Genomic DNA, 25,006 nt, shown 5'->3' on the forward strand with positions numbered 1-25,006 from the left:
TTCGCCCTCAAGTCTCTCTCCCTTAATATTCACTTCCAATTTGCTGCCATCCTCTTCCCTTGTACATCTCATTACCTTTTACCCACATTTATCTTCAACTTCCTTCTTTTGCACACCTTCCCAAACTCTGTCACTAACTTTCTCCATCTCTCCTTTGATCCTGCTACAAGTTCAGTGTTGTCAGCAAACAACAACTGGCTTATCTCCTATTTTCTTTAACCATCTCCAATCTCTGGCCCATTAGCCTTGCATTTACCTCTCACACCACCCCATCCATGTATAAATTGAACAGCCATGGCAATGACACATCCCTGGCAAAGTCCCACCTTTACCTGAAACCACTCACTTCATTTCTAGTTCTACCACAGGTTCTACTAATCTCATAAAAACTTTTGACTACTTTTAACAGCTTTCCTCCCATCCTACATATCTGGAATACCTCCCACAGTGCCTTCCTGTCTACTTTGTCATAAGCCTTTTCCAAATCCATAAAGGCCCAAAAAACATCCTTACCTTTTGCTAAAGCTTTCTCACATATCTGCCTTATCACAAAAATCTGATCCACACAACCCCTACCTTTCCTAAACCCACACTGTTCCTCACCAATTACTCCCTCTGTTCCTCTCCTAATCCTCTCAATCAAAACCCTCCCATAAGCCTTCTTGATTACACTGAACAAACTGATCCCTCTGAAATTACTACACTCACATTTGTCCCATTTTCCCTTGTAAAGCAGAACTATGCAAACACTCCTCCAGCACTCTACCTTCTTTTAGACAAACATTAAACAACCTTACCAGCCAGTTCACTATCACTGTACCTCCCTTTTTGAGACACTCGACATGGCACCCATCTAGCCCTGCTTTCAACTCAACTTTCCTTATTTCTTCTCCATTTTCCTCATACATCACTGTCATTTTCTTAGTGCTTCCCACTGCAACTACCCTTCCCTCCCTATCCTCCTTCACTTATAGCAACTCCCTAAAATACTCTGCCCATCTTCCTCTTACTGCTGTCTCTTGTATTATCATCTCTCCATCTGCATCTTTTACCTTTTCTTTACTTGATTCACCTCCCTTTCCTCCCTTAATTTCCTTCCAAAACATCTTTTTATTACTTTCAATATTTTCTGTCATACTCTCACCCCATTTCACATCTGCTCTCCTTCATGTTATGCTTAACTTCTCTTTTCTTTGTACCTCTCATATAATTCTCTCATCCTATTTTGCAACCAATCTGTGAATGCTCATTTCTTCTATTCTACAACCCTCTTTGCTTTATCATCCCACCACTCACTACCCTTCATTCTGTTTCCTCCTACCCTCTTTGTTCCTCACACCATTTTTGCACACCTTGTGACTCCCTCCTTGAAACATCCCCATTCCTCTTCCACTCTTAGTTCTACTCTATCCTTCACTCCCTCCCACTCTTCTCTCAGCTTCTTGTAATCCCTCTCCTTTTCTTTCTCATTTAAGCAGTTTACTCTAAGCACCTCCCTAACTTCTGTCCTCCTCTTTTCCATCTATCCTCCACTCTCAACTTACCTTCCACCAAAATTTGATCTAATATGCCCCCACTCTTTCCCCTTAGAACATGTACATCCATAACTCTTCCTACTCTTCTCCTGGTTACCACAATATAGTTCATTAAAGGCCTACTACCACACTTCCATCCACCACCCTCTCCCATGTGTACTTATACTTGACTTTCTACCTAAACACTATTTGCTATCATCAACTCTCAAGACACATCTCCACCATCAACTCTCCACTGTGATTTTTCCTGTCACTCCACACTTCTCATTCACTCTGTCTATTGATTTATCTCCTACCCTAGAATTGAGATTTCCCAATATCACTACAGTGACATTTCTCCTCAAACCCTCTATGCACTTACTTAAATCTATCCGAAAAACCTCCCTTTCCTCTACACTCTTCTCACTACCAGGCCCATATGCACTTACAAAGACACTTACCTATTGCTTTACTAATATAGTACTAATATAGCCACTCCTTCTCTCCCTCGTTCTCTCTTAACTCTTGACACCCTCCCAACTACACTCCTAAACTCAAACTCACCCCTCCCTTTCAACTTGGTTTCACTCAATGCCAAAACATCCATCTTTCTTTTAACAAATATACTGCCTATCTCTTCCCTTTTACTCTCATCTGTACCACACTTACACACATTAAAAGACCTAAACCTTAGGGTTTTGGTTGGAAAACTCCTCCCTGATCCTCTTATGTCTTTGCATATGAATTATAACTACATAATTCAATCCTTATGCAGAACTGGTCAAAGAAAACATCCATTAAGTATTATATGTGGTTTATCAATACAGTGTCAGATCAAAATGAAATATCAATATTCATGATGACTGATTCTGATTTCTCCAGTGTGTATGAATGCCAAACACAACCAAACCAGCTTTACTGATATGTAATGCTTACAGGAGAATTAATTACATGCAATTGATTTCTAACTGATGAATTTATTCATTTTTCTTCTTGGAAGCAGACCATACAATAGAAGCAAGCCGTCTTTTGCATTTCTTCAGCAACCACACGACGACAAAGAAGATGACGTGGAGGAGGAGGATTACATCAATGAGGAAGAACTCTAGCCATGATAAATTACGACCAGGACACTCTAGGGAAGGTGCCCCTTGATGGCGAATCACAAACTCTGTCCACCAAACAGCCCGATCAACAGGAGTGTCCTTCTTGTCACGAAACACAAGTGATGTCTCGGCCACACGTTGTGAGTACCTGTTCATGAAGTTAGGTTTAAAATCACACACTGTTGAGGATTAAAACCTATGTGGAGTGAAGATTAATGATAAGTAAAACCATGAGAAAGCATGAAAAATAAATTACACAGACATGCATGAAGGTGATATATTTGAGCAAATAAAGATTTTATCCTAAAGAATGAGATCAATCAACCAATCTTCCAATCTTTTGTTCCTGATCTCTCCTGCAGAAGATCTGATAGCATGAAAAAGTTACTAGAAACCAAATAAAAATGTTTTGTGGTACATACATACATATACCAAGGCTTTTTCCCCCTTACAAGGGAGGTAGCCAAAAAGGAAAAGGCATAAAATCACTCCCACCCATTCCATCCCTGAATACACTCCACACCCCTCCACCCTCCCTCCCTCCTATCTTAGCACCTCCTGGATGATGGGTTATCCCTGCACCCTGTCCACTGCCCTGGGTTAGAAGCAGTGTCGCAAGACACAGCACATCTACAGCAAGGCCGCTTCATAAAATCGGCAACCCCCCCTCTCCGTCCCCCCATTGCATAAAAGGAGAAGACGGGGAGAAATCCCTTCGCGCTGCGTCAAATTTTGCTCACACATACTACCTCACCCCCCATCCCCCTGCCCATTCCACCTCATGCATCACAACATCTTCCATATACAACCATTCTCCATTCACTCGTCTTCTGTCCTCTCCCGTCCTTCCTCAACAGACATTCCTCTTTTCCCCAAAGCCCCCTTCACCCCATCCATCCACCTCATCCTAGGACGTCCCCTCATGTTCACTCCCTCCACATCTGCCTTCCATACCTCTTTTACTAGTCTTCACTCATTCTTTCTCCTCCTCACCTCCTCATTTCTCACTCTATCTAGCCTAGTAACCCCCATCATACTTCTCAGACACCTCATCTCAAACACATTCAAACTCCTTCTCTCTTCCTCTCGTATGTTCCATGTTTCTGTCCCATACAGTGCTGTTGGCACAATTACTCCTTTATACAGTCTCCTCTTAGCATCCATTCCCAAATGTCTATTCCTCATTACACTCTTTAATCCACCAAGGCATTTACTCGCTTCTCTCAATCTACATTCTACCTCCACCTTCATTCCACCTTTTCCTGCCCGTCTGGGGTATTGGCTGCTTGTTATTGTGGCAAAGTAGCATGCAGTTGATACTTTAGGGTCTGTATGGGGTGCCCCAATGGACCGGAGCCACACATCATTTTGTCTATGATAGAGAAAAACATTGTTCATAGAGAAATTATGACACTTTTATACTACGACTGTCCCTCCGTTATGCTGTCCCCCAACCCCTTGTTGCTGTCCTGTACCATTTCTCTGAGTATTCTTTTTCTGTGGTGGGGGAAACGAATACTGCCACCAAGTATTCCCACTTGGATTGTAAGAGGCGAGAAGAAAGGGACGGGGATTGGGACTAGGCATCCTTCTCCTTGTAGCCCCACAGGGGACATTCCTAAAAGAAAAAGTAAATGTTTTGTGGTAGCTTGAATAATATAAAAAAATTGTGTAATATTAACCCCTTCGTTACCGACCCGTCAATCTTACGTAAACAAACGTTTCAAACCATTCCACGAATGGCTGGAGCCTTATGTTTGTAAACACAGACACTTGCCACCACATGGGTAGAAATAACCCAGAAACCGAGGCCTTGAGAGCCCTCAATACACACAGCTTATAACTGTGACACGTGCGTGTCACGGGGAGCATGCTCGGTTCCTGGCGGGTGCACTCAGCCGTGACACGCAGGTGTCACAAAACACACATCCGGTACTCAAGGGGGCCACCATATATCAATAAGACCTATCAACACAATTTAGGAAATACAACAAATTATGCATGTCTCTTCTGCCAGTCTACCTCATACAAGATCAAGCACATACTTACAAATCATTTAGCACTGGCAGCATATGGACACAACCACAATATATTTGAGGTGGAGGACATATGGCAAGGGGGTTACATGATGGCCATTAATTTAAAGTGAATATCATCAAAAATATTACATTTAACTTCCAACAGAGCTATTAGTAAAGGTAACTACCAGTACATAGAATATGTATATATATTTGAGTTGAGTTTCCAGACCACCTGCAAGTTAAAGTCCAGGCAGGTACAAGTCTTAAAAAGAAAGAAAGAAAAAAGAGAGAAAGAGAAAGTCTAAATTAAATTATTCTAAGTCCAAAATAACAGTCACTAAACTGTTAGAACAAAAGCTTTCAAACCTTTTATTTTCGATGATTTCTTTAAGTGCGCTGACAAAAACATCCACAGTGAGGTCTTTCCACTGAAGGCATAAACCATATCCCTTAACACTAATCATTTCACAGTTCCGTGGCTGGTCTCCAAAAATTGGGAGTGCAATAAGGGGTGTGCCATGATAGATGGCCTCTTGGGTGCTCAGCAGTCCCCCATGGGTAATAAACACTTTCACTTTTTCCTGAGCTGATAATCACCAAAAAGAATAAAGAACTCAATAAAAAGAAGCTACAATTATTTGGTCTTGATTGGCAAGAGAAATCAAGTAGATCCTGCAATAAATTTATCTATAACAAATAAATCTGCCATACATTAGCTAAGATGATATAAAAATGTCTCTACTACTCATGAAAATATTATTCAGAACAGGTTTAATGATGATTATATTGAGGTTTCACAGTTGAAAAAACTACTTAATGGTGATAACTATTGACTCAAATTTCCCTAACTGAAAACCCCTAACCTCACAGCACATGGCAATGGACTTTTGGCCCTCCCACAGATCTCTCTGGGAAGAAATTTAGATTTGAGTCTTCATCATGATAGTATGAGACTATTTCTGTGTTACTAGCTTATAGTAGTAGGAGGAAGGAAGTGAGTGGCTGCCAGTTGTGTGCTCTCCCATTGGGAAAAGGTAGAAGAAATGAATTCAAAATTGATAAGAGATCCTGGGCCCAGTCCGGACACAGCCCCTCAGTAATGATGGAGGTGACAATATAGATGGATTTTGAAAATGAGTGGCAAGATGATCCTCTTTGATATCCATCTCATGGGACACTTTGGATAGATACCCATCATTGGTCCCACATATAGAAATAACCAAAATAAAATGCACATGACTACAATTGCAGTGAAGTTATGTCCATAGTGTGAACTATGGAACAATGATGGGTACCTGCATGAAGTGGTCCTACAAGATGGATAGCATAGAGTCCTCTCTCTTCTGCCCATCTTCAAAAGCCATAGACTTCCTCACTTCCATTTGGAAGAGCAGTCCCAAGGGGCTGATACTTTGTCTCTGAACTGGGCCCAAGGTCTCTCTTTAAACTTTGTATTTCCTCCACACAAAGAAACCAAACAATTGGTGACTGCTTCCTTCTTTTTACTACTACAACCTGGTGACAGATAAATAGTTCCACACTTGTACAATATAGACACCAGAGAGATCCATGTGAGGGCATGGAATGCAATACCATACGACACAGCTGTCTTTGTATTTGAGTTCCAAGAAAAGTTTAACTACTGGAGCAAACTGTTCTCAAAAAAGTGTTTAGATTACAAGTTGTTTGACCTCTGGAGAGATTGAGTTCTGAAGTACCACTGTAATGTAAAAGTTTTGGATACTCTCCCACTTAAAAAACTATAAGATAAATATCTATCTACATACCAAGGTCTTCCTTATAAAGGAGTTAGCCAAGTCAAAGGCATGCACCCACTCCCATTAATTCCACTCCCATCCATCACCCTTGTTTCCACCTCATTTTAGCTCTTTATGGATGAAGGTACTTCCCTGTCTCCTGTCCACTGCTGCCCTGGTCAGAAGCAATGCAGCAAGACACAGCACATCCACAGCAGGAGTGCTTCACTTAGATGTAATCCCCCTCCCCCTCCATCCCCTCATGCAGAAATTAGAGAAGATTGGGAGAAATCCCTTCATGCTGCATCAAGATATCATTCATACACAACCATTCTCCACTCACCCCTATCCCTAACCTTCTCCCTTCCTTGAGACTGCATCCCAATAATCATCCATACACAGCCATTCTCCACTCACCCCTATCTCTTGCTTTCTCCTTTCCCTGTCCAACAGACATTCCCCTCTTACTCAAAGCCCCTTTCACCCCATCCATCTCATCCTTGGTTGTCCCCTCAAGTTCACTCCATCCACCTGTGCCTTAAACACCTCTTTTGCTGATTTTTCTTCACTCATTCTTTCCATGTGTCCAAACCATCCCAATAATGTTTCATCAGCCCTATCTACTAACTCCCTTTTCATGCCTGCTCTCATTCTCACCTCATCATTTCTCACTCTATCTAACCTTGTAACCCCAGCCAAACTTTTCAGACAGCTCATCTCAAACACATTTAAACTTTTCTTTTCTACCTCTGAAATTCCAGATCTCTACATAGATACAGTCACTCCTTCATATAATCTTCTCTTTGCATCCATTCCCAGATGCCTAATTAATTAAATATAATTGGTATAAATCAGTAGTTATTTGAATAAAATGAAAGGAATGAACTATTCTAAATGGCAAAACTTTGAACTGGAAACAGTCCTGCAATTGGATTTCCTTAGTTTCATACTTAGGTCACTTCCGTTTGTAGCGTATATCAGCAATTTAACACAGATTGTGAACTAAAATCTAATGTATCTAGGTGTGCTGCTAATACTAAGTTCTGCATCAAAGCAAATGATCATTCAAGTCAACTGAATATTCACAAAGATTTAGATAAACAAGAGTAATGGTTTGAAAAATGGGTATGGAATCTGACTCAAATGTTGTGCACAAAAATAGAAATAACACCCAAGTGGAGAATGAAAATTATTATGGTGTAATTATTATGATTCTAGGATTGAGAGCACAATCTTGTGACTTCTAAAGTCAATTCACATTAGCTATATAGATCATAATTCAGATGGAAACATTCCCCACACTAACAACACAACAAATATTATAAAATTTAAGATGAATGGGAAATGGGTGATGGATGGGAATAAGCTAAGTAAAGGTGGATGCATGCCTTGACTGGCTACCTCCCTTATAAGGGAAAGAAGCCTACTGGTGTGTAGATGAATAGATCATTAATCAGCTAATGCATCAGCAATGTAAACCTGCATGTGACAGTCCTAACAAAATAATTTACATTACCCAGGATATCTTGCTGTGGAAGCCATTTTCTTAATAAGACGTTCTCAGAGATGCCTGGAAGATTCTCATTTTCAAACTTCCAGATTACTCGCTGAGGCATTTGGGCGAAGGCAGCCACAAATATGTCAAAATACTCCTGAGGAATGTTTGAGCCTCTGGCAACAGAGCCAATGCTGAAGTAGATAACACCCTCATTGCCTGAACCCTCAATCCAAGTTGACAAATCCTAAAATATAGAAATAAAGGTAAATGTAGAGGTCCATGCTTCTTGCAATTCCTTGTATCTATTACCAATTGATCACACATTGTCTTAGTTTTCTCCAACTGTAAATATATAGCACTGTTGGTAATCATTGTGAGATCATCCTATATATTTGGTCCTTCATTGACATTCAATGCCTCATTAACATTTCTCCCATCAAAATTAACATTTCCCCCATCTCAGATATCTGGTCACTCATGGCCATCTGATCTCTTTTGTACACTTTGTCCCCCTACATCACCGCATTTAACATCAGCCTCCCCTCGTTCACTGACATTCTGTCTGGCATCCCTTCCTAAAATGATATTTTGTCCCCCAGTGACATTATATCCTAACGTGACATTTTGTCCTCCACTATCATTACATCCCATCGTGATCTTTTATCCTCCACTGTCATTATATCCTAGCGTGATATTTTGTCCTTCATTGACATTCTGTCCGGCATCCTTTCCTAAAATTATATTTTGTCCTCCATTAACATATCCTACTGTGATATTTTGTCCTCCACTAACATATCCTACCGTGATATTTTGCCCTCCACTATCATTACATCCCATCGTGATATTTTGTCCTCCACTATCATTACATCCTATCGTAATATTTTGTCCTCCACTGTCCTTACATCCCATCGTGACATTTTGTCCTTTGACATTACATCCCATCGTGACATTTTGTCCTTTGACATTACATCCTAATGTAACATTTTGTCCTCTACCGACATTATATCCTAAAATTATATTTTGTCCTAAGCTGGCATATTGTTCTACATTACTGTTATTCCAAGTTCAGTCTATTTCCCGTTCCCTTTGGGTTTCTACCCAAAAAAAGAAACTAGTTCATTACAAACTCCCACAATGAGGTTTGTAAGAACATCTTTGCCTCTGCGGGTAAGGTGGATCCCATCAGAAGCGTAAAGGTCATGACGCCTGGAAAAGAGATACCAAGGATCAAGAAAGTGGTATCCCAGTTGTGTGTTCAACCGTGATATCCTCTTATTGATCCCTATGGCTCTACTGTTCCAACATGTGCCTGCATAGATCCTCAGGAGGATCCCACAAACTAAGTGACGGCTCCCACGTTCCTTCATCTCCTGAAGGAGGACCTTGTAATTCCGAACAAGTTCCTCTGATCTCACCCCATCTACATCATTACTTCTCGTATGAACAATCGTAACCGTGATCGTCCATCTTTGCTCCCTGATGGTCTGGGTACAATCGACGATCCCACGGCCCGGTTGACATACAAGCTTGCAATGTCATTTGGTCTTCTGCTGCAGGATGTCATCATAGCCTCACACCATGGAGTCCCCCACAAACCAAGAACTCCAGATTTTCAGCCACTTCATCCTCCAGTAGAGCAAAATGATTGGCTAGAGCCAGCGGATGCTCCGCAGGGTACCCGCTTGCCGAACGCGGGTTCGACAAACGGGACCCCATGGAGCGCCACTCGCTCACGGCAGTGACAGAAGGGGAAGAAGTGGAACGCTCTTTGGGTTGTGGGGAGGATTCACTCTTCTCACAGAGCGCACTCTTGAGAAGACGAATTTCCTCCTCACACATCCTGAGACGATCCTCCAGGTTCACACAACCTTCACAAGCCATTTCGCTCCTCCTTCAGCAATACAAACGGCAAAGAGAAAATATAAATCAACAAAAGAAACCAAAGAGGTCTCTAAATAAACTAAATACACGAAGCTTACTCTGCTTACCTTATACTATTACTCCTACCTTTGGAGTACAGTAACAGAATACTGTTTTGATTCTAAGTTAATAGAGCACTACACTTTATCTTATATCTGTAACTGTATACAATTGTAACGTATACAATTACAAAAACACAACACAATCACTTGTCACTATTCGGAGATAATAAATTTCACAGGTATTCGCTAGCTGGTGTCTGTACAGAAAACGAGCTCTCTAGCTGAGGTCACGAAGCAGACTGAGCTGAGGTCACGAAGCAGACTGAACTGTATGTATATATATATGTATATATATATGTATATATATATATATATATATATATATATATATATATATATATATATATATATATATATATATATATATATATATATATATATATATATATATGTATCATGGTATGGTAAAGAAAATGAACCATTCTTACTCACCTTTGGGAGTGGTTTGGCAGGCCTACAGTGGATACCTCCTATCTCTACCTGGGATGGCAGGAGAGGTACTGAAGTATCATATGTATGATCAGAATTTAGCAGTGTCAAGCTAACATTCTTCTTTATATCCATGAGACTTGGCAGTTCTGGAAATTGCTCAGAAATCTAAGCAATAGAGAAAATGATGAATCTAGTTTTTCTTTGATAAAAAACAGCATCATATAATCAAGAATCAAAACATTATTATAAACAGAGTACTTAACTGTCATCATTTTTTGAAGAAATCACAAGTTCTATGCACAGCTGTATGCTTGTTAAACTGAACAACATATCATAAAACATTCCTTTAAGTTGATATCATATCTGGAATATAAACTGCAAAAGTGATACAATACCTCTGCCTGAATTTTTGGAAGCAAGCTCATACTGAACACTCTCAACTGCATGAAATGGGCAGCCAGATTCTTCAGTCGTTCTATAAAGGTCATTGGATTTCTGAAGAAGGCCCCTTGTGAAAAGGCATATGATGGATTGAGAACATTGCCCAGGATTGCGCTTGTACCAGGTTCAAGGCCTGGTGGACTCAGCATGATGAAGGGCATCTCATGTGCAAAGGGGAATGCCATCTGCCACAGGAAAGGAGTTATGTGTATTTGACATTGATGCATCTAGAGAAAGCATATGACAGGTTGGAAAGAGATTTGTTATGGGAACCTGCAAAGAGGTATGGAGTGAGAGTAGGCTGCTATGAAGAGCATGTACGAGGGGAGCTGCAAAAGTCTGAGTATATACAGAAAAGTGTTTCACTTTGGCAATAAGACTAAGATTGTAAGTTTTACAATATATATATATATATATATATATATATATATATATATATATATATATATATATATATATATATATATATTATATATATATATATATATATATATGTATGGCCATCACTTTCTGAAAGCAATGAAAGGAGGAATAGTAACATTTTGTCCGCAAAAACAAGTACATCTATCTTAGGGGACGATATTGATCTGAAGAGCTATAGTCATAAAGGAGGCAAAGGTAACATTTACAGAGGATACCAGAATGGAGGGGAAGTAATTTAAAGGTGAAAGTTGTTCAATATTCATTTTTGAGTAGAAATTTGTCTCTTACTAGGAAAGAATGCTGCATGATTGGTATGTAGGGATGTCATAAAAATTCCTCAACTATTGACTGCATAAAACTTATGGAGTCAACACCCTATATGAGGTGGGGGTGAGGAGGAGTGAGAGTGAGATAGAGGAAGATAGATAGAGATAGAAGATAGAGAAGCATATTCTTGTGGATTAGATATAAATTTTCTTTTTCTAAATATTGTAGAGCTTGACTTACCTCATTAAACATTTGGTCAATGATTACAACATCAAATTCATGACGCCTCTTGTAGATCTGCATGACTTTAGGCACCTTGTAAAGGTCTCTGGCCAGCCTGGGAAGACATTCATCAAAAAACTGAAATGCCGCATCTATTTTACCCCAATTTTGACTGAAGTCAACACTGGATGGGTTAACATATTCCAAGTTGTGCCTGATTTCATGAATGCGTGGATGTCGTGATTTCATATCAGTGTTTTTAATCATGGTCACCTGGAAAAAAAAATTATATATATATATATATATGGTAAAAGCCCTCTTATCCAGCATTCAGATATCCGGTAACTTCAAGTATCAGGCATATTCTTTCCGAGCATTAAAATCTATAAAAATCTATATGAAATCAATACAAATCGATAAAATTTTCTGCACAAGGGTTTAACAGATGAGGCACTAAAAGAGTGGTTAGATGTGGACAAAGACGAAGCGATAACATTCACTCTAACTGATGAGGAACTTATCAATGCGGTAATTGAAGATAATCTTGAGAAGATGACAGAGAGAGATAGTGAGAAGAAGATGACCCTGAGCCTAAGGTGGCGTGGAAAGATGCTGCAAATGGTTTAGCTGTCTTTGTTAAGTGTGCAGAGCAGTGCAGCTATATGTCCACCTAAGATGTTATGTCTCTTCACTGCATTCAGAATGAGTTTTTATTGCAAAGAGGAAAGAGCTGCAAACAAGCTGACATAAGAAACTATTTTAAAGTAGGTTGTAAGGGAAAGAAAGAGCGGCAAACAAGTACAGAGGATAGTGATAAACTGGAGTGATGAACTGGATGTTGGCGAGTGAGGTGGTTTTGTTTGTTTATGTGCTTTTTTATGTTAAGTTAAATGTTTATGTTATGTTAAATGTTGTTAATAGTGAATAAAATGAGTTGATTGTAGACATAGTGTTTTTGTAACCCTTCACTTATTTTAGTAACCCCTTCAGAAAAGTACAGAGAAGGTTAGTGTCTAGTGATGAACTGTATGTTGGTGAGTGAGGTGGTGATGCCGCAATCATGTGATGCTTTGTTTATGTTACGGTATGTGATACTATATGTTAACTGACATTAATAGTGAGTAAAGGGGGTGATTGTAGACATATTTCTGTACCCCTTCACTTACTTTAGCAACCCCTTCAAGTATCCGGAATTTTCGAGTATCCGGCATGCCTTTGGTCCCAGTGATGCTGGATAAGAGAGCTTTTACTGTACATATACTGTATATATATATGTCTCTTTATAAGAAAAATGCAAAAACTGAGGCAGGTAGCCTAACTACAGGCCTGTTTCAATTCTAGGTATTATTTCCAAGGTTTTGGAATGTATCGTATACAATCAGTTAGATACCTACCTCAGGGAACATAATCTACTATATGCCATGCAATCTGGTTTTAGAATGAATTACTCAACAGACACCAGCTATATAATCTGATAAAACTGGAATGCGACAGAGGTAACTACACAGGTTTAGTTTTGTTGGATCTACAAAAGGCATTTGACATGGTGGACCATGATATTTTATTAAAAAAACTTCAGGCATTAGGAGTGGCGAATATTGGCTGGTTCAAGTCCTACCTTACAGGTCGCAAACAACTTGTACAGGTAAATGGAGCCTGCTCAGGTGACAGAGAGATAACTTGTGGTGTACCACAAGGTTTAATTCCCAGGTGCGGTGAACTGTAAGTTACTGCTATATGCAGATGACTCCACACTGTCTCACGAAGGGACCCAGTTGAAGTAGAGGAGGCACTGAGTGTTGAACTGTCATCAGTCCAGGACTGGGTCATAGATAACATGCTGTCTTTACACCTTGGTAAAACGGAAAGTATTGTCTTCACATCAAAACCCAACCTCAGGAAACACCATGATGTACAGGTCAGATGTGGGGTTAATGTCTTGGAGTCAAAACAAAAGGTAACCTATCTTGGAATACCCTTGGATCAGTCCCTCTCAGGGAATGCCAAAACGGATAAGATTGTGTCCAAGTGTTCACATAAAGTCAATTTTTTGTACAGAAAAGCCAGAAATTTTGATTTGGAAACAAAGAAGCTTCTGGTCTCAGCCTTGTTACAGCATCACTTTAATCACACTTGTAGCTCTTGGTACAGTAGTCAGAGCAGAAAAAAACAGTCTCAGCTACAGGTTGCACAAATTAAGATAATTAGATTCATGCTAAATTTGCCTCAGAGTAGTCATATTGGTATAGAAGAATTTAGCAGGGTAGGAATATTACCTGTAAAATATTGTGTCCAGCAGCTGAAACTAAACCATGTTTACAATGTCATTCATAATTCTGCTCCCTCATATGTGAGCTGTAATTTTACGTTATCTGCTGAGAACTGAACCCTGAACAGTCAAGGGTCTTTTATTGTATCTCATGCAGGTCCCTTCACCAAAACCAGCTTTCACTTCATAGGTGCTCAACTATGGAACTCACTACCTGTGTCCATTAAGAAGTCAAATAGCAAAGTTACCTTCAAGAAAAAAGTCAAGGGTTACTATATGTCTCAGCTATGGACAGAGAACAGCCTTGATTTTATGTACTACTAGCTTAGTGAGGGATACCTGACTCCATGAGTAATACCATCCAAATCTGCGTTCACTCATAACTGTTATGACCTCCCCCCTTTTTTTTTTTGTCCTTCAGGAGTTTAGTTTAGTATAACAATGTTTGATGTTACAAATTGGTTTTCACTTTTGTTTTGCTAGTCATAGTATGGTATATGTCTCAGGTAGGGTCCGCAAACAGATATGATCTGACCATAATACAAGCCTGGTGAATCAGGGTACCAGGCAACATGGTAATTGGACTTTTTCCTCATTCTCCTTGTTGTTTTACTCATAGGAGTACTGGTCCCCTGTACCCTACTTCTGGTACTTCAGGTTATAATGTACTACTTCCTAGTGCTCATACTAATTGCCCACTCTGTCCTGAGATACAGGTAAAATTGTAGAATTAATTAATAGGTAACCCTAGCTGCAATGTAGCATTCACTATAACATGTTGATACAGCTGTAGAATAATGTAGTATATCATTAATGGTGCTACTCAGATATGGTACTCACTCATATTGTTTTGTAACCATTTAACATTACTTTGTTTTTCCTTTGCTTAATGCAATGTTCCTTATTGTGATGGTGCTCAATTTTTGGTCTCAATATCCTATGTGTTATGAACATTTTAGTAATATTAGCAAAACTATAACAATGTTTATGTGTCATATGTGTACTGACTGGTATTACTCATAATTGTCTCTGGTCTCCTTAACCCCCTATGTATGTTGTCTGTGTAACTTAGTGTAGAATAATAATCTAATGAGGACCACAATGAAAATAAGCATACATGCTTTTTTGTGTTATCTTTGGCAGTTCGCGATTACTTTATCGAACTATGTGTTCTTGTCATTATCTGCACTTCATGTATATTGATTCTTTGCCAAATAAATTTATTTATCTATATCTACTTATATTATGACAAAGTAAAGAATGATATAATTTGTGAAAGGACTGCACTAGATGGAACTGGGAGGAGTAGAATGGGCCAACTTGAAGTGGCGGTCATGTTATGAGAATGGATGAGAGAAGACATCCTGGGATACCCAGAGTAAGAGTACAGAGTAGATAAAAGAAAATGCTGGGGCTTAAAGCAAGCAAAGCCATAAGAGCTTGTGGTCAGGATGCTAAACAAGTGCATGAAGTTGAAGAACATATAGATCAAGGTTGACAACCTCTTCTATGAAAGGGGTTCACTAGACATGAAGTGGTAGTACTCCTGGCAAAGAATCAATGGGCACCCTCCCACCACCACCACAAGACAAAATTAGAATCCTTTATTATTTATTTGCCAACCTACCTCATGTCCACGTTCTGCCAACGCCTCTGCCAGTGGTACGAAGGCATTTTCATGGCTTCTGGAGGATAATGGCAGAAGCATAAGGATCTTGTAGGGTTTATCAGGAGGGGGTAGTTCACAGAGACAGATGGAAAACAATCCGTGGAGCAACATTACTGTCAATGTTGAAAAGGAATGCAACATTTTGGCAATATTGGTGGGTGTTGGTCATATGCACAATTGCCCTCAAACCTGCAAAATAATAATAATAACAATGAAATATTAATCAGTCCTCTGGTACCTTTTCAGGTTCTTATTAAAAAACTTAATTATAACCTTAGAATTATATTAAAATAGTTTTTTATGAGATTATGACTCAAGACATGAAAGATCTTTACATTTGATTTCTTTTGTGTGATACAGAACACAAAATATGTTCCTATTTTGTTTTACCATGGCCTTGGACCATGTGATGGACATGTGATTGACAGCTAACACCCTCCCAGATGAAAGATCAGAGCTCATTTATTGACCAATCTATGGGTAATGCTGTGATCTTACACACACACATCCAACTCTTTATCCACCAGAGTTGGAGTGAAGGCTCATAGGCTCATAATGCAGTGGTGTATTATGTGTATGTATTTATTTACCTAACTGTATTTACCTAATTGTAGCATAGAGAAAAGGAGCAATGCTTGTTGGATCCCATCTACTATTCTCAAATTTTCTAACATACCTAGACAATTCATGTATGGTTCCAACTTAACTGTCCGGAAATAGATTCAATTTGGAAGTGGGTAGAAACAACTTTGCCAACCGTGTAGTTAATGAATGGAATAAACTTCCTGCACAGGTAGTGCAATGTAGTTCAGTTCGAAGCTTTAAGAATCATTTAGATAAATACCTAAGTAAGATGCTGTAATGATTATAATTTATCTTATATTATTTGTTTTTGTTTTGTTATCTTTTGTCTGTCTGATTTTCATTTATTATCAGTTATATGTCAATTTATTATTATTTACTATTTAACTGTTTGTTTATTATTTAACTATACCTATGCATTTATTTATGTATTCTATTTGTTATTTACATTATTATAGTTTTTATTTATTATTTTATTATTAATATGATTTTTTTTTTTGCATCCGACCTAGATATGGATCAAAAGGTCTCCTGTCGGTATGCTCCGCCTTTGTAATCCTTTGTAATCGTTAGTTTGTCCACATTTGGAAAATGCTATTTCCGTATGGTCACCGAATCTCATTAAAGACATTGACAGACTGGAAAAAGTACAACGGCGAGCCACAAAACTGATTCCAAACATCAAAAATAAATCATACGAAAATCGACTAAAACACATGAATCTGTTTTCCCTAAAAAAAGCGTAGACTCAGAGGTGACTTGATACAGGTCTTTAAGATTTTAAAGGGAATTGACAACATCAAAAGTGACAAAATTTTCACATTAAATGAGAATCAGACAAGAAACAATGGTCTCAAACTGTCTGAAAATTTATTCAATTTGGAAGTGGGTAGAAACAACTTTGCCAACCGTGTAAATAATGAATGGAATAAACTTCCTGCACAGGTAGTGCAATGTAGTTCAGTTTGAAGCTTTAAGAATCATTTAGATAAATACCTAAGTAAGATGCTGTAATGATTATAATTTATCTTATATTATTTGTTTTTGTTTTGTTATCATTTGTCTGTCTGATTTTCATTTATTATTAGTTATATGTCAATTTATTATTATTTACTATTTACCTGTTTGATTATTATTTAACTATACCTATGCATTTATTTATGTATTTTATTTGTTATTTACATTATTATAGTTTTTATTTATTATTTTATTATTAATATGATTTTTTTTCGCATCCGACCTAGATATGGATCAAAAGGTCTCCTGTCGGTATGCTCCGCCTTTGTAATCCTTTGTATCTTTGATTTCCAATTATCATATCTAGTGATACAGCTTGGGTTGTATTACTTTCTAAGCTATTCCACATAGTTATACATCTATATGGAAAACTGTATTTCTTCACATCCTTTTGACATGTGGTTTTTCTAATTTACTTCCATGACCTCTTAAAGCCCTCCCATCTTTAATCAGATCTCTTCTATCAATGCAATCCACTTTAGTGACCTGAATACTGTAATCATATCACCTCTTTCTCTTCGATCTTTCAAAGTTGGCAGACCCAGTACTTATAGTCTTTCCTCATATGGTTTATCTGCCAAGCTTGAGACAAGTTTAGTTGCTGCCCTTTGTATTCTCTTGATCTTGGTTATATCCTTCACTCTATGTGGGGACCATACTACCAATGGATATTCCAGTCTTGGACATATAAGGGTTTCTATGTCGGTGCCATAGAATGTTACGTGGTTCTTACACAATCACACATTTATATACAACATTATGATATAATACATTATAATGTGCTACCAGTACAATTTGATGGTTTTTCATCATCTCTTCATCCATATAATGGAATGCCACTTTAATCTTTTGCAGTAGTCCATATGTCTCTCCCACAATTTTGCTGATATGTCTGTCAGGTGACAGGTTGTCTTATATCAACATTCCCAAGTTTTTCTCCTCTTTTGCTTTTGTAATGGGTTTGCTTCCCAAGGAATAGTTTAAGGATGGCCTTTTACCACTATTACCCATTTCCAGTACTTTGAATTTTTTATATTGAATTTTATTTCCCATTCTTGGCTCCATGCAAAAATAGTATCTAGATCTTTTTTGCAGTATTCTACTGTCCTCCTCATTTTTCACTCTTCTCATTTTTTAATCATCTGCATAGGTTGTTGTTCAATCCATCATGTCATTGTCATATACAAAAAACATTATTGAAAGAATTGAACCTTGTAGAACTCTGCTCGTTACTGCTCTCCAGCATGACATCTTATCCTTTACTACTGTCCTCATGTATCTTTCCTTCAAAAAGTCTTTAATCCATTCTATTGGCTTGCCTTTCAGTCCTCCAACATGCTCCAATTTCCACATAAGTCAATTGTGAGGTACTTTATCAAATGCCTTCTGTAGGTCAAGGTACACACAGTCCACCCACTCCTCTCTCTATTGCAGTACATTGATCACTCTCAAGAAAAAGCTTAAAAGGTTCAACATACATGACCTTCCAGATCTGAAGACAAACTTACTCTCTGTCAGAATGTTCACCTTTTCAAGATATTAAGTCCATTGATCTTTCACGATCTTTTCACATAATATCACTATTGTGCTGGTTAGTGATACTGGCCTATAATCTAATGGTGTTTCTTTATTTCCACCTTTGTGAATTGGCACCATGCTTGCCCTTTTCCAGTCAAGCAGCACAATGCCTTCTTTCAATAAATATGTAATAAGACTGTAAATCTTGTCCGCTAGTTGTTTCCTACATTCTTTGAGTATCCAGTTTAAGATCCTGTCCAGTCCTTAAGTTTTCAACACATCCAAAGATCCTAGGAGATTGAACACTTCCCTCACTTTTACATTTATATCTGCTAAACCTGGTTTTTTGCTCCCCTTGCTTTTCTCCCCAAAAATTGCTCCCTTTTGCGAAGACTGATTGGAAATCTTTATTCTTTACTTCTGCCTGAGTTGAGGCCTCTTCAAAGACCTCACCACCTACAATTAACTTGATGATTTCCTCCCCATGTCTCAATTTACCATTTTTAAACCTGTAAAACAGTTTTGGTTCATCTTTGCATTTATCTACTGCATCTCTTTCAAAATTGTTTTCTTCCTCCCTGTGAATTCTTATAGTCATTCCAAGCATGTTTGTAAGCTTCTTTTGTTTTATTGCTTTTTTTCTTTCTCCATTTTCCCCAAGTCATGTCCCTGGCCATTTTCACAATCTCACACTCTTTGTTAAACTAATCCTGTTTTTTGCTTCTTTCTATCTCTAGTCTTTGGCACATGTTTGTTCACTCCCAGGTTGTAAATGTCAAGAAAGATTTCCAATTTCCTCTTTATTCCTGTGGTATTCATAAATTTCTCCCAGTTTGTTTCTCTAAAGAATTTTTTCAGCTCTAAGTAATTTGCTTTCCTAAAATTGAGTCTCCCTTGCCTATGTGATTCATTCTTTGGCTCTACTTCATCCTCCAGGTGAAATTCACTTGTAACATGGTCACTTTTTCCTATTGGGTAAAGTTAGTTCAAGGAGCTGATGATGCCTGGCTCTTTGGTTAGTAACAAATATAATCTTGTGGATGTGTCATCTCCTCTTACCCGGGTCACTTCCTTTACCCACTCAGCAGGGTATTTCCCAAGGAATCTGCCTTGCTACTTGCTTCCCAATTCTCCTAGTTGACCTCATTGCAATTAACATCTCCATTAAGGACTATGTTACTATTTTGTTAAAAAAAATTCTTTAGGAAAAGAGCTGCACCCAATAACATTTCTTGATATTCAGTTTCATCTCAAGCTCTTGTCTTAGGTGGAACATATGCCACCATGAAGTCTTTTATTGTGCCTTTAGTACTAATCTTTAAGTGAATTGTTTCACCTAAAGATTAGTATTAAAGGGCACAATAAAAATGTGTGTGTGTGAGATAACACCATGGTCTTGGATCAGAGGTGAAAGCTCAGGGATCATACATGGCTAGGGTGGCCTTTAGGATGATCAGTCCTCCTTTTGAGCACTTTGTCCTCCATCCAGCACAACCTGCTGGATGTGCATTTGTCCTCCTTTCTTGGGATGTGATGAACATAAATGAATAAATAAAAAAATTAATAAAGAATAAATAACCCTAGGTATACAATAATGCCATACAATTAAATTATGTGGGAGTACTCGGCAGCCGAAGTAGACAGGAACTGCACAGGACCAATGTTGTGAATGTGTGATTGCATGATTCACATCTCATACATTGGGCTGCAGTGCTGAGGTGGCTACGGTGCAGTATGGTTTGGTAATTAATTTATGAAGTTAAGGAGTCTGAAAATGCCGAAAAGAAAGACTCTGAGTGCTGAGCTATGGGTCAAGCACAATACCACTCAATCAGCAAGTTTTGTGCGTACCTAATTGTCGTATACAGAAAAAGAGCAATGTTCATCAAGTCTTAGTTTGTGTGTGTGTGTTCATGTACACCAAGAGGCTTTTTCTTCCTCATTAGGGGGTTAGCCATATCAAATTAGACATCCATCCCATACCCATCCAAAACCCATTTATTGTCCTTCCCAATTCAAGGCCTTGTGAACACAGTCATCCCTGGTCCCTGCCACAGGGTTTGAGTGAAAGGCAATGCAGCAAGGCCTTGTTTCCATAGGAGGGCCTGACAGCCAGAACCAGTCATCTACTTAAGAAATCTATGGAACAGACAAGATCCAATCAGACCAAAAAAATTTCCTAATTCAATTATAATCACTCTATTTACTTCTATCTTTTGCTATCTCTAATCCTTTTACATCTAATGCTTCCTTCACCCTGTCCATGTAACTCATTTTTGGCCTTCCCTTCAACTTTAATCCTTCTGCTATCTGCCCATCTGGACCATTTATAGTTTCACCCAACCAACGATTTTGATATGTGGCTTATGTGTTTCTGGTGAGAAATGTGATATAGGTTTGGTTAGGTTAGGTTAGCTTAGGTTTGGTTAGGATAGGTTAGGTTTGGTTAGGTTAGGATATGTTACGTTAGTTTACGGTTAGCAATTCCTGCGCAGGTGAAGTGGCCTTCGCTAAACGTAGCTGATCTAGCGATAAATCTTTCGAATCGTTGGTAACCTGGTAAACAAACATGGCTTCCGCTCGCGTTAGCCGACCACGCTCCGGACCTCAAAGGTGACATTTTTTTTTTTTTTATTATTTTTTTTTTTTATATGTTCTTGTTCATTTTATAGCTGTTTTGCAACGCGCATTACTCGATTTATTAGTGCTCCCCACCCAAAAACCCCGATTTCCAACAGGTCCCCCCAGATCGTTGGGGAGATGTAGGCACAAGTGCATAAATTAAATAATTTATTACTTAAAAAGTACGCATTTGCGACAAAAATGATGTACACCATCGTTCATATTACAACATTTCTCACCAGAAACACATATCAAAATCGTTGGTTGGGTGAAACTATAAATTGACCGCTCATTTTACTATCTCACTTCATTCCTTCCATATGCCCAAACCATCTAGCCATTTTCCCCTTCCCTACTGTTCTCATGTACCTGTGTTTCAGAAAACCCTTTAACCTAACAAAGAGCTAACTTTGAATATTTATCTACCTGTCATTGTGCAAATATAAATATTTATATTACACTGGATTGAAGCTATGCTCTAGCAGTCTCGTCGCTTGTCTCCACTTATCAAACTTAGATCTAAAATATATATTGTCTAGATAACAGAAGGAAGCCCATGTCTTTGGACTCCCAATAAGATATATTTATTTGCTTTCCGACGACCAGCAACACAAACTGACACTTCACTCGATGTAGTATGCGTATCACACATTAATGTGCTAGTCCACTGCTTTATTTTCTTCCGAGACCGCAATGGTTTACACTTTACAGCTATGACGGTATGGTGTATAAAATAAGCACAATTCGTGGTTTCACTTATCTGTCACTATTTAATTTATTGCTATTATAATTAGTAGTATTCTGTGGAAAACAGATACTGACTGTTTTCATCAGAAGTTCCACAAAGGTGGAGGTAGTTATAAAAAAGTAATAGTAGAAGCAGTATTCTATTATTATTATTATTATTATTATTATTAGTATTACTATTATTGTTAGTTTCGAGGTTTTACTGGTTCCTATGTTCGCAACTGCTGAACACACCCTGATAATCTGTAATAAAATTACACTGCTGATCGAGAAGTTTGACAGCCACTTACAATTTTAAAGGTAGAATTACACTATCAGTATTTGTTCTGCGACGCTAACTTGGTAAAGACAATTTCTTAGCGGGGAATAATCTGAAGTCCAAAAAGAAATATATTACCACACGATTTTTTTTTTTTTACACTTATAGAGTGAAGGCGTAGTCCGCAGGCATTATTTGTTCACTTTTAATAAACCGCACGAGAAAATGCACATTTCAAAATTGAATATGAGAACCGAAAGGGAAGCAGAATCAACGCCAGTCGTACAGTTGGATTAAGCGTCGTTTAAGGCCGGTTTACACGGCGCTACTTTTGATGCTAGACGCAAGCGTTTTTATTCGCACTGAAACGCTAGACGAGAGCTGTAAAGTTGAACACGTTTAAATTTATGACAGTGCCAAACAGACGCTGTGAATCATTATCTTACTCGCTAGCAAATTGTATCGTCTTGTAGTTTTAGTGTTAACACTAATGGCCTGTCTAAAAATTAAGGTCCAAAGCGAATGAGAGCAGTGCCGTGTATACGACGCTGCTTTTATTCGTTTTGGCCCGGCTCCTTAATTCGCTGGTGAAAGCATCTAAGGCCGGTTTACATGGCGCTGTTTATGACGCAAGCTTCTTTATTTGCTACTGAAACGTTTGGTGCGAGCGGTAAAGCTGAAGATATTCAACTTTATGGCGGCGTCAAAGAGACGCTGCAAATTCATGATTTTACTCGCTAGCGAATTAAGACGCCTTAACCCTTTCAGCGTGATAATTCGAAAGTCCGTTCGCACCCCCCAGTGGTTTGCTGGTTTGATTTACCCGCGCTGCCAGATGTATGAGAATTTGTAAACGGTAACGCGGTGAATGTATGCTGACCTTCCTCTTTGGTAGAATGCCGTACAATTAACTCAATCAAATTGTGCGTTCTTTATCAGATAAAATAAATATCTGAGCATATACATAGATACTTTTACTTCGTCACCCTAATGAAAATATGTATAATCAGATTGTGCTTTATTACATATACACAGGTACATTTTACTTCGTCAGACTAATGGAAATACGCAGTCATGACTAACCATATGAAAAAATAGATGGTCATCTTTCTCTTGCCACAAGAAACAGAATCGTCAGTAGCATACAGTAACTCAAAACACTAGTGGCAATTCAGATGTGGTGTTACCCCATCAGATTCGTCAACTACAAGAAGTACACACTGTCATTATTCATGTATGTATGGCTATATATATATATTATATATATATATTATATATATATATTATATATATATATTATATATATATATTATATATATATATATATATATATATATATATATTATATATATATATATATATATATATATATTATATATATTATATATATATATATATATATATATATATATATATATATATATAAAGAGGGAGCATGCACTCGTCTCGTATTTAGTTGAGAAAAAATGTAGGCGATTGTAAAGGCACGACTTATAGATAAGTTGGCTATCAAGCACAAGTAATGATGAGTGTACAGACGTATGCATGTAAGTGTATTTACTAAATGTATTTATTAGATGAGTTTTATGAGAAAGATTCGAACTTACCACGTGTAGTCTCTTTTTTTTTTAGTTCAAACGCAAACTGTAGTTTTTTTCTTTGAACTCTCTAAATTCTCAATGCATATCACCCTCTCAATTGCTATATGGTCAACCATCCTGGCGTAAACAGTATAAAGGATGTCACCTTACGGAAGGTTTTATTCCAATTCTAAGCATCGGCTCGCGCCAGCACACCCTAAAAATGCAGCAGATGTTCGATGACCCTCAACTACCATGTGTGTGTGGTTGTAAATTCCACTGAATATACAAATACAAAATATATCTGGATACATAACTCCTGTGTATCTTCTATAGATGATAAGGAAGTCAAGCAAATGTGAGGAAACAAAAATAAGGTAATGCAGTACTATGTGGAGGTATCATTTATAGATACAGAACATAAACTATATATCATATTACATGAAAAGGATGTCAGGCAAATGTGAGGATACAAAAATAAGGTAATGCAGTACTATGTGGATGTGTCATTTTTAGATACAGAACATAAACTATATATCACATTATATCACAGTTCCCCTACATAAGTCTTGCCTTTGTCACCATTTATTCTCTCCTCAAAAGTTGGCCAAAGTATGGTATTCTCGGAAACATTCTGGGAGACAAAGACCTACACCACACTCGCTACACATCCAGTGCGTAGTTTGGCGTTTTCTATTGCGTCTGACACTGTGTGCACATACATGGCAACGCCTCCGCGGCTTAGAGCTGCCATTTGAAGCAGGGACTTCCGAAGGGAAGTGCCGTGCCACTAGTCTTGTCGGATTTGAAAGAACATTTGGACTTCTGCCTGGTCTCCTGTTATATGTATGGTGACTGAATCTTACAATGATTTGCCTTATAATTGCTTTACTGAAATCTGCAAATGGTGGCTTATTTCCTGTTCTTACTAGAAACATATAATATGAATTTAGGACAGTCATGTCAAGAATATGAAAAAATAGTTTTTTGTACCACTTTTGAGACTTTCTCATGCAATCAACATTGCTGATCATCGTGTCAACCATATCAACGCTTCTGGCTTTATGTGTATATTCAACT

The 25,006-nt window shown here is 38.1% G+C and overlaps 1 protein-coding gene across 1 annotated transcript in view; it reads right to left on the bottom strand.

Annotated features, from left to right (window-relative positions):
• Window positions 1-2,311: 2,311 nt before the first annotated feature.
• The window catches only part of LOC143029976 (uncharacterized), a 61,650-nt gene continuing 38,955 nt past the window's right edge, over window positions 2,312-25,006 (bottom strand). The window contains exons 15-21 of the mRNA XM_076193188.1: window positions 15,560-15,766; window positions 11,682-11,936; window positions 10,706-10,936; window positions 10,311-10,475; window positions 7,915-8,140; window positions 5,008-5,227; window positions 2,312-2,768 (exon numbers count right to left, since the gene is read on the bottom strand). Coding sequence (XP_076049303.1) covers window positions 2,492-2,768; window positions 5,008-5,227; window positions 7,915-8,140; window positions 10,311-10,475; window positions 10,706-10,936; window positions 11,682-11,936; window positions 15,560-15,766 — 1,581 coding nt within the window. The 3' untranslated portion in view covers window positions 2,312-2,491. The remainder of the gene's footprint in view (window positions 2,769-5,007; window positions 5,228-7,914; window positions 8,141-10,310; window positions 10,476-10,705; window positions 10,937-11,681; window positions 11,937-15,559; window positions 15,767-25,006) is intronic.

Source organism: Oratosquilla oratoria, chromosome 11 (genome assembly GCF_046742065.1).
Source record: "Oratosquilla oratoria isolate Oo_2021 chromosome 11, ASM4674206v1, whole genome shotgun sequence".
Taxonomy (NCBI): domain Eukaryota; kingdom Metazoa; phylum Arthropoda; class Malacostraca; order Stomatopoda; family Squillidae; genus Oratosquilla; species Oratosquilla oratoria.